An 11,621-nucleotide genomic window follows, 5' to 3' on the forward strand; every position below is an offset into this window, starting at 1 on the left:
GTAGCATGCCCATCACACAAGTGGGCATTAAATGTGATGTTACTGATGGATGTTTTTGTTAATTATACATCCAACATGCTTGGAGCATGATACTGTCAAATGCTTAAAGATGAAAACAGATTGTCTATGGAGGGTGATAATCACAGGATCTTTTGATTTTCAAACTGGAAGAAACCTTTGATATGACTTAGTTTATCCACCTCATTTTTGAGACAAGGAAACTAAGATGATCCAAAGAGGCGAAATAGACTGTCCAAAGACTCTCATTCCAGTAGTAGCAAAGCTGGGATATGGAACCAGGTAGCCTCACTCTCAATTCTGTGCTGCACTGGGAGCCAACCCCTGTGCCGCACTGGGAAGGACCCCCGTGCCGCACTGGGAAGGACCCCCATGCTGCACTCGGAAGGACCCCCGTGCCGCACTGGGAAGGACCCCTGTGCCGCACTGGGAAGGACCCCTGTGCTGCAGTGGGAAGGACCCCCGTGCCGCACTGGGAAGGACACCGTGTTGCACTGGGAATGACCCCCGTGCTACACTGGGAAGCGACTCAGAAGGAACACATGGCCTTGTACTTTGTTGCACTGTATTTGATCAATTGTTTCAACATGTGTGCCTCCCCCGATAGATCACATGCTCTTGAAAAAATATGCATTGCCAGCTTCTAGTATAGTCAGTGACACATAATAGGATCCCAATAAATATTTGTTGAAAAAATTAAGAAATGGGTGAATAAGTGGTTTTTCTCATCATAGACAAACAAATGCTGTAATTTTTAGTGATCTCTACTAATGCTTGGTCAACCAGGTAAGGAAAAAGGATAGAGAGGATGGAAAGGTAGAAAGTCATATAAGGCAAGAAGAGGAAAAGGGGGCATACAATTCAGTGGGAATAATAACCAGAAAAAGGCAGTACATAAACATAATTTCTAGATTCAATTTGAGAGCTTTTTGCAAGACTCTTGCCTCTTCTGATCTCTCTTCGCTTTTTAAATAAGGACGTTTTAAGAGATGGAGCTTTAAGCAGTTCCCATCATTGCTGCTCCTCCTAAGACTCCAGAGCGCAGGATTGACTGCAGGTCCCGCTGCACAAGCAAAGTTGCCCTATGTGTACTTCACCTCCCTGTGGTACATCTTGCCACCCACTTGGCACCCATTCCTAACCCATGCTGCTGCTACTATTCCTGTGACAAAGGAAAGGGCACATAATTCATTGTAAGCCTGTTTCTGGAACGTGTTGCACTGGGAAGAACCCCCGTGCCGCACTGGGAAGGAACCCCGTGCCGCACTGGGAAGGAACCCTGTGCTGCACTGAGAAGCAACTCAGAAAGAACACGTGACCTTGTACTTTGTTGCACTGTATTTGATCAATTGTTTCAACATGTGTGCCTCCCCCGATAGATCACATGCTCCTGAAGAAAATATGCATTGCCAGCTTCTAGTATAGTCAGTGACACATAATAGGATCCCAATAAATATTTGTTGAAAAAAATAAGAAATGGGTGAATAAGTGGTTTTTCTCATCATAAACAAACAAATGCTGTAATTTTTAGTGATCTCTACTAATGCTTGGTCAACCAGGTAAGGAAAAAGGATAGAGAGGATGGAAAGGTAGAAAGTCATATAAGGCAAGAAGAGGAAAAGGGGGCATACAATTCAGTGGGAATAATAACCAGAAAAAGGCAGTACATAAACATAATTTCTAGATTCAATTTGAGAGCTTTTTGCAAGACTCTTGCCTCTTCTGATCTCTCTTCGCTTTTTAAATAAGGACGTTTTAAGAGATGGAGCTTTAAGCAGTTCCCATCATTGCTGCTCCTCCTAAGACTCCAGAGCGCAGGATTGACTGCAGGTCCCGCTGCACAAGCAAAGTTGCCCTATGTGTACTTCACCTCCCTGTGGTACATCTTGCCACCCACTTGGCACCCATTCCTAACCCATGCTGCTGCTACTATTCCTGTGACAAAGGAAAGGGCACATAATTCATTGTAAGCCTGTTTCTGGAATACTTTCTATGTAGAAGACATGCCAGGAGCTACAAAGGAAAGTACTTACACCATGGCATTTCAAATTCAGTGACAAGTCAGCAGAGGGAATGGGTGTATATATATACACACTAGAGGTCCAATGCATGAAATTCGTGCATGGGTAGGGTTCCTAGGCTGGCCAGCAATCAGGGCCGATCTGTGGGGTGACCAGTGGGGTGATCGAGGGGCCCCTCTAGCACCCACCTTGGCTGGCTTGGGGCCTGTGGGCTGGGGGCAGCTACTGCATTGAGCATCTGCCCGCTGGTGGTCAGTGCGCATCATAATGACAGGTCGTTCCACCTGTCGTTCTGCTGTTCAGTTGATTTGCATATTAGGCTTTTATTATATAGGATATGTATATGGGCTGGGTTTATCTTTCCTTGCAAATGACCCAAAGTCAATGAAAAATAAAGGTTAAAAGTTACAATTATCAACCCCCACTCTGAGTTTATGTTGCTCCTGAAATTATTGTATGCTGTAAGTAATTTGATACTAAGCAGTGCCTGATTAAAAGTACATATATATCAAAGGATTCAGGGTCCTAATTACAGCATGCTGAAGGCTTGGTACTGGAGAAATGCATCAGCAATATTGGACTTCAGTGGGGAGCATCTACTGGCTGGAGTGCTGTACCCAGAGAGGGGTTCTCAGGAGGAGGAGAGCTGGCTGTGCTTCCATAGGCAAAGAGGTCTAGATGTAGGACATTTAGTCTTTTTTAGAAGAGGTGCTACACAGATGCCAAACAACCTGGGGTGAGCCAGATGCCCCTATGGGGAGAGACCTAGGGAGATCGTTTGTCATCTGTTTTGGGTGGAAGGGGTTACCGTGGCTAAAGACAAGTATGGAGATCCCACCTGTCATCAAACATTCTCTTGAACTATTTGGAACTTGGCAGACCGCCCCCCCCCCCCCCCCCCCACATTACTCTTGCCATCTCTTCCTTAAACATACCAAGCACACTTACATGTTTGTGATTTTGCCCTTAGCATTTCCTTTTCCTGAAATACTTTTCTCTCATAGCGTCTGTTGAGCAAGCGGCATCTGTCACCAAGAGTAGAAATCCAAGCCCTTCTGCCCACTGCCTGTTGGTATCCGAGTTGCGGAGGCAAACACAGCACAAACACTAGATGGAACAGCACCGCACTCACATAGGGAAGAAACAGAACAAGATCAGTATTAGTGGTGGGCATGGACCCCCAGGGCCAGTCGGTCTCTCCCAGCGGCTAACGCAGGGCCATCGGCCTGCATGCAACCCTTTTGTGCCACAGAATGAAGAACCCATCCCCTCTTTTCCTTCCGGGAACAGACTTAGCAGTGAGGTCAGCCAGGTGACACATGATACACACTTACAAAGAGCAAAGACGTGCCCATCAAGCTAAGTGAAATTAATCAAAGAGAGAAAGACAGATATCATATATTTCACTCATGTGGAATCTACAAAACAAAATAAATGAACATGCCAAACTTATAGGTACAGAGAACAAACTGATGATTGCCAGACAAGAGAGGGTTTGGGGGGCTGGGTGAAAAAGGTGAAGGCATTAACAAGTACAAATTGGCAGTTACAAAATAGTCATGATGACGTAAAGCACAGGGTAGGGAATATAGTCCATGGTATTGTAATAGCTATGTGTGGTGCCAGGTGGGTATTAGACTTATTGGGGGGGATAACCTTGTAAGTTATATAAATGGCTAATCACTATGCTGTACACCATTGGCCACATGCAGCCCACAATGAATATTTTTTGCAGCCCAGCCAATATAATGGTATGTAAGAAACATTTTAATAAAAAATCTGTAACTTAACTTTTACAATATCCTGTTATACATGATCTATATATATAAAACCCTAATATGCAAGTAGACTGAACAGTGGAACAACCGAACAACTGGTAGCTATGCCGTGTGCTGACCACCAGGGGGCACACATGGAACATGGCGAGTATCAGCCAAGGCAGGATGGTGGAGCAGGTGAGCGGGGCCGCCAAACCAAGGTGGGGTGCCGGTCACTGTTATCGGGGCAAGCCTCTGGTGGTTACTGAAAATTCTTTCCTCCCACACACTGTGGTCCCGCCCAGCACTCGCACCTGCTGCCAGCACTGGCCCCACTCGCACCCACTGCTGGCGCCTAGCACCAGATCCGATCACTCGGCACCATCAGCAGGTACGACCAGCGGCTGCTGGTCCCAATCGCCCCTGAGGGCTTCTCCACCTACCCCAAAATGTTGTTTTATTTTAACGATTACTCATTTATTTCAGCCCTTTGTATTTAGCATGTCTCTATCAAAATAAGCCTATGTTTCTATGAAAATTGAAGCTTTTGTTTTTTTTGCAGCTCACATAAACTTAAACCTTGTTTATTTGGCCCGTGTTAGCCTTTGAGTTTGACATGCTTGCTGTGCACCTAAAACAAATATAATATTGAATGTCAACTATAATTGGAAAAAAAAATTAACTCTGAAACAGGGTAAGATAGTCCCACACAAGGTGGCAAGTCCAGCACAGGCTGTGAGAATTCCTTATCTTTAGGTGAGAAAGTGTTCCAGGCCCACAGCCCATTCTTATGTGACCAAGAGGTGGTCCAAAGCAACACACATGAGCTTGTCTTTCCCAATATTGTCCACATGGCTTCTTCCTATTTCCCTAACCAACCCCCTCCTTCCTTTCAAATCTTTGTTACCATTATCAAAAGAGCCTTCCATGGCCAATCTTTATAGTTTATATCATAGCCATCTCCAATCCAATCCTCTGGTCTCCATGAAGACAAAAGCTTTGGTTGTTTTGATAACTGCTATGTCCTCAGCATCTACAATAGTGATGGGCACATAGTAGGTGTTCAATAAAAGTGTGTCTAAGAGGTGATTAAGACAGGTCTTACAAAGGAAAAGTCTGGTCTCATGATGCCTGCAAAGCAGTGAAGGAAAACTTTTCAGATACTTTCATAGACCAAGTCATTCACTCACACTGCATCCAATTTACACTTAGGAACCCAACAAGCCTGAGAGAAGGCGATGTGTCCAGGATAGCAGATAGCAGCACTGTTATCACTCAGTTCTCATCAGGGCTCCAAGCAACTTGCAGAAAACCTGTCTTCTGATATACAGCACTCATTTGTGTCATACAGAAAATCAAACAAATTATTTTTCGCCCAAAGGGAGCAGGATTATTTGACTTCAAATATTTGCCATATGGCTTCTCTACCATGCAACATAGCTTCTAGGCTCAAGGTAGTCAGAGTGGGAGCACGCCCATAAATTATTCAGAGATAATTCAAAATAAGTGTGACTCTTTGACAGATTGTCAAGTTTCTTGATGCCTTTTCCTGATAACAAGTGCTGTGTTTTTGACAGAAAGTGGCTTGTTCCTCATCACACTTATTGTTGCTCTGTGTATGTTTTCTGTGTTGTTTTGTTCCGTTTGTTGTTTTTGTCCCCCCAACAGAGTCCAGTCTGGCTCTTATCTCAGCACTGGGTGGTTTACCTTCATTCTGGCTATGGATGCCTGTTACGGCATTCACGTCTACGGGATGATAAATGACACCTACTGCAAGTAAGATCACAGGAAATTATTTTTATGCATCTCCAATTCTGATATCTTGTCAAAATATCACAATTCATTTTAATACCATAAATCTGGCAAACAGATAAAGCAACAATTATTTCCCGGTGTTCTTTGCTGACATGACATTTCATTGTCAGTGCATCGAGCTATGACTTTTAGGAGTGATAAAAAGAAAAATATTTACCATCGCCTAATGTCAAATGTCGGAAGAAACATTTTCCCCTTAATCAGTGGCATATCAGGAACTTGTGGCTTAGAAGTACGGAACAACGTTAGTGGTTATTTAATTTGCAAAGCAAGTGTGTCCTTTCTGGTGGGCTAATGACGTGAGAGATGGCTATCTACTCAATGGCTATATTTGATCATGAAGGACAAAATATCCCGGAGCCTCCGAGAAGCTGACAGCTTAGCAAGAATGTCTGGAAATAAGTGAATAATCTGCCAGATCCTTATTTAAAATGGGTGTCTTTATCCACGTATATCCCCGCTGGTGGGATAGTTTCTAATTAGATAATAAAACAAACCTCCCATGCTTCATCAAGGTAATGAAATGTATTTCCCTACCAATAATTGGCACAATATAATTCAGAGAGTGTTTTAATCATATTTTCAAAATGATAATTAAGCCGCAATCTTTGTGATCAAATATTTCTACCCTAACTAAAAGCATATTGGAGCACTGATGAACCAAATATCTTACTCTGAAAAATCACAAAGCTCCTTCAAGCTCTATAAGAGCATTGAACTATGCAAAGCTCGCTTCCATTATGCACCATTTCCTCCTTCAAAGGATAGCTATATGTTTGAATGTAATTGGTGTGATATATAAATTTTATTTGATTTATTAAAGCACTAAGGACCTAGTACATCTTCCTAAAAGCTTTTATACATAATAGTTTTAACTGAGTTCATGGACTAGAATCATGAATAGGTTTGCAAGTAAATGCAGTTCCTGGGCATATAATGTATTCTTGTAAATGAATGCTTTATTCTTCATCTCAATCTTTCTCTCTTTTTTTTTTCTTTTCTAGGACAGAAGGGTATAGAAAAGTCCCCTACCATTACTATGAACAAGGAAGAGATGAGTGTGATGAATATTTTCTTCATGAACATGCCCCATACGGAGGCCATAGGTTTATCACTGAAAAGAAAGTGTTTGCTAAATGGGCCAAGAAACACAGGATAATATTTACACATCCGAACTGGACAGTGTCTTGATATTGGTTTCTCTTATCTTGCCACACCACTTGACATGATGATGTTCTGCAACTGTGATGCTAAAGACGCTGTGATGATGCTATTGATGACAACAACAATGATGATCAAGACTATACATTCTCAGATATGGATGATGACTCTGCCAGTAACTTGAACTTGGGATTCCGTGCAGGGTGGTTGTGCTCATTACATTATTTCTTAAGGTTCAACATTACCTATTGCACTTTATAATTTAACTGGAATTGCAATGAAGGCCAGTAACATGATAGCAGTGACCTAAGAAATGAAAAGATTTTCCTTCAAATAGTTTCCCAGAATTCTTGAACAGTGAGTAGCTTCCAAAAGCTGTGGGATTTGTCCTCATGAGGCAAGGTTATTGACTCTGTGTTCTCTTGAACCTGAGCAGCTGCACCATCTTAAAGAATGTTTGATTGTCAAACACTGGTACAAGTATTTTGTACTCTTGGTACAAGTATTTTCTCACAGTTACTAGTTAGGCTGAGGACAGGAAAGAAATCTTTTCCTGATTAACCATCGTCCTACAGCACCTCTTACCCATAGGACTACTTGACTGTCTCAAACACTTAATTCAAAATGGGCCAAGTAGCACATCTGGATGAATTTCCATTCTTACCACTCCATTCTTACTACCCCAAACAATATCTATATTAATGTTTAGTTATTTTTGGTTAAGTCCAAAATATTTCAGATGGCTATTTAACATGTAAGATTTCAGCACTGTAATAACAAATACTGTGAAAACATGTCTTTACAAAAACCAAAAGGGTTTACTAACTTTGCTTCAACATTCAAAAACACAAAAATATATGCTTTTAAAATTCATGAAGCAGGGAAAGCAAAGCATATTTTTACATCAATTTGTACCCTACCATACTTCATAATATATATTTGTATACTCAAATTTCTATTTTATAGATCCAAGGTGTGTCTCTCCATAGGTTACATTATTATTGCCAAGTGCCAACTGCTAGACATGGAGAGGAAATGATTCCTTGAATTAAATCTGGCCAGATCTTTTGCCTTCTTGGGGTTTGTTTTCCCCAGAGTGGAACAGTTGTTATACCATAATGACAACAGTAATAATGACCTTAATGTCCAAAGTGCTCTGTCATTTAGAGTTCTTTCACATATGCTGCCCCATGTGATGCCCATGACCACCCATTGTCCATCGCCTACACATTCTGACATCTCTTTAGCAGATGATCTGTAATCTGTTGATTGTTCTGCTATATTGCTCCCCATACTAATATTTGTATAGGATAGCATTTATGTAGACTAGTCAACAGTTGATTTCAGTGCCAAATACAATATATTATATCAGAATTAGTCAAAAAATATCATAAGAATGGTCTTGGACATAGACTGGAAATATAGGTACTTTTGATTTTTTTTTAATGACTCTGTTTAGGTGGGGAAAAGATAAGGAAGCAGGGACAATAGGAGGGAATGAAAGCAGAGAAATACAGTTTCTTATTCCAGGTTTGTGATGACTGTTTATGATATACTTACTGCTCATTAAATATTAGCAGGTTGATTTGCTGAGAGGCTGAAAACATTCTTGCAGATGATTCAAAAGATAAAAGCCAGGCGTAACTTACAGAATGTTTTGGGAGCCCAAGTAATGATGCATTTCACCTCAGGAGCACTTTGCAGATCTTTACCAGGGCTAAGTCCCATGTTTAGTTTTCATTATTATGGGTCATCTTGGGCCAAAGCCTCTTTCCTGCTCTCTTTTGTCAACTTGATACCCCAGGACTGGTATCCATAACAATGACCAAGTGCCACTTCCATTGTTGAAACTGTTATTGTTGTTATTCTTTTGTTGTTTCTGTATGTGATTTTTAGTTCCATGTATGTTAGTTGTTTTGAGCTAATGATGAATAGAAATGCTCACTCCAAGAAAAATAAACAGAACCAAATGTTTAAATTGTAATATGGCTGTTTTCCCCCATTGTGATACAGAAGTTCCATCCTATATAATAAAAGCTGAGTATACTAAGTGTCTGACCTTTCAACTGTTTGACCAGTTGCTATGATGTATACTGACCACCAGGGGGCAGATGCTATGACCAGTAGGTTAGCTTGCTGCTGGGGTCTGGCCGATTGGGACTGGGCGAGACAGGCCAGACACACCCTGGAGCCCTCCCGCATTTCCTCCCCAGCCCGATCGTGTACCGGTGGGGTCCCTCAGCCTGGCCTGTACCCTCTCACAACCCGAGACCCCTCAGGGGATGTCAGGGAGCCAGTTTCAGCCCAATCCTTGCAGGCCAGGCTGGGGGACCCCACCAGTGCACGAATCCATGCACTGGGCCTCTAGTTTTTAAATAAAAAGGAAACCTTGATTATCATAATGCTTCAGGGAATTGTTATAGGCCTTTAGACAGACATGAGCAGAGCAAGGAGGATGGGCCAGGTACAGAAGCTCAACAGGGTGGAAAGTCCAGGGTGCCCCCAGGGTAAGCTTTCCTCCTCTAGTATATCGCTGATCATGTGCTTTAGACCCCCTGATGTTTCCTTCCCTAAAGACAACAGCTAGGCCTCAGTTGTATTTCAGCTCTAGGCCCAGAAAAGCGGCAAAACCAGACAAGTGATGCTGTGGTTGCCTCAGGACCAGCTGCATTGACTAATGACCTCCTGCTCTAGTGCTGACCAATCAGCAGAGACCAGGACTCTGAAGGAGCACACCTGGAAAACTGATGAATATTCTACTGAGACCCTCCCCCTGAGACCTCCCCTAAGATTCCCACCTGCCAAAGAGTTAAATACCCTCAACAACAGGACCCAGCTGGAGCTCTTGCCCGGAAGTACACCATCTCCATTCCCTTCCTCCCTTCTTCCCTCTAAGGTTTCCCACAAGACTTGCAACCAGGGCAGCAGCAGTTCCCCCTGAGCTAAAACCCTGATCCTGTCTCCAAGGCCCTGTTTCTCTGACTTCCCAGTGAGCCAAAGCAGCCCAGCCTAGGCTCTCCTGTTGCTTCTTCTATGCCCTTCCTGTTTCACTGTCCTAAGTGGGTATTGGCTGCAGCCAATAAATTCTTGCTTGCTTTGATGCACTTTGTCTCTTGATTGAAATCTTTCCTTCAAGAAGACATGGACTGAGGTCTCATCATCTCACCGATAACAGAATGGCATAATTTATTTGGTTTTCTGGTAAGTGAAGGGCCAACTCTATTTGCTTTAGACTTTACTAAATGTCCTTGCTCTTCTGCCTCACTATAGTTTTTTCTGATAGAGACTTCTGCAGTGCCCCATATCCCGCCGATAACAGAATGGCATAATTTATTCGGTTTTCTGGTAAGTGGAGGGCCAACTCTATTTGCTTTAGACTTTACTAAACTTCCTTGCTCTTCTGCCTCACTATAGTTTTTTTCTGATAGAGACTTCTGCAGTGCCCCATATCCCTCATTCTATGGCAGCAGGTGGCATTTTTTTTGTTTGATTGGTTGTTTAGTGTGTTTTTCTTGGGAGGGGACACAAAGCCTTTCCTTCCCTATCCTCCCCTTTCCTCCCCACCCCTTCTGCCCACCCTTACCTTCTTTGCCTTTTTTTCTTTTCTTTTTTTTTTGGGGGGGGGGAGGGGGAGGAATCAGTCAAGGCACTTATAATTTCTTTTTTTTAATCTTTATTGTCGAAAGTATTACAGATGTCCTCCTTTTCCCTGCAGTGCCCCATATCCCTCATTCTATGGCAGCAGGTGGCATTTTTTGTGTGTGTGATTGGTTGTTTAGAGTGTTTTTCTTGGGAGTGGGCACAAAGCCTTTCCTTCCCTCTCCTCCCCTTTCTTCCCCACCCCTTCTGCCCACCCCTTACCTTCTTTGCCTTTTTTTCTTTTTTTTGGGGGGGGGGAGGAATCAGTCAATGCCCTTATAATTTCTTTTTTTTTAATCTTTATTGTCAAAAGTATTACAGATGTCCTCCTTTCCCCTATTGACCCTCTCCACCCCACACCTGCGCCCCCTCAGGCCTGCACCAAACTATTGTCTGTGTTCATGGTCAATGCATATACACATATAAGGTCTTTGGTTAATTTCTTCCCTCCCCCTCCTTCTCTCTGTGATTGGTCAGTCTGCTCCATGTTTCCAAGCCTCTGGTTCCATTTTATTCATCAGTTTATTGTGTTCATTAGATTCCACATATGAGTGAGAGCATATGATATTTATCTTTCTCTGACTGGCTTATTTCACGTAGCAAAATCATCTCCAGGTCCCTCCATGCTGTCACAAAGGGTAGTAGAGCCTGCCTTTTTCTCTTAAACCCAAATTCTACACTTTTTATGGTGGTTGTCTCTTGTTTTTCTAAAAGTGAGAAACAAAAAACACTTTATTCTCAATTTGGAGACCTAGTTAAATAATTCCCAGTGTAATCAGCATTTTGATAGAATCAGCTGACTTAGTTTTCTCTGTGTTCTTTTTTTTTTTCCTTTTCTAATTCTTTTTTTTTTTTAATCTTCAACCAAGGACATGCACACCCATTTTAGAGAGAGGGAAGGGGGTGGAGAGAAACACCAATGTGAACATTGATTGGTCATCCAACTGGGGACCGAACCTGCAACTCAGGCATGTGCCCTGACCAGGAACCAAACCCAGAGCCCTTTGGTATATAAGACAAAGCTCCAACCAACTGAGCCACACCTGCCAGGACTTTGCATTCTTAATATTCCCTGCTTCCATTTCCTGTTCTTCTTTACCCTCAGCTTCCTAATTCTAGTGGAAATACAAGATTTAATTTCTTCCATGTTGAGGAGAAATCTAAGATTTCCTGAAAGCACAGAGAATGGTTAAGGAGCAATTCAAGAGAG

General features: G+C 42.5%; 1 protein-coding gene across 2 annotated transcripts in view; it reads left to right on the forward strand.

Moving 5' to 3' along the window:
* The window catches only part of ST6GALNAC3 (ST6 (alpha-N-acetyl-neuraminyl-2,3-beta-galactosyl-1,3)-N-acetylgalactosaminide alpha-2,6-sialyltransferase 3), a 524,877-nt gene extending 516,050 nt beyond the window's left edge, over positions 1-8,827 (forward strand). Inside the window, exons 4-5 of one of the 2 annotated variants that reach the window (XM_005871928.2) lie at positions 5,465-5,572; positions 6,616-8,827. In XM_005871928.2, the coding sequence (XP_005871990.1) occupies positions 5,465-5,572; positions 6,616-6,802 (295 nt within the window). In that variant the 3' untranslated portion in view covers positions 6,803-8,827. The remainder of the gene's footprint in view (positions 1-5,464; positions 5,573-6,615) is intronic. The other variant, XM_014544356.1, reaches the window with a different exon arrangement.
* Positions 8,828-11,621: the final 2,794 nt, after the last annotated feature.

The sequence above is a fragment of the Myotis brandtii genome, unplaced genomic scaffold (genome assembly GCF_000412655.1).
Source record: "Myotis brandtii unplaced genomic scaffold, ASM41265v1 scaffold36, whole genome shotgun sequence".
Lineage (NCBI taxonomy): Eukaryota > Metazoa > Chordata > Mammalia > Chiroptera > Vespertilionidae > Myotis > Myotis brandtii.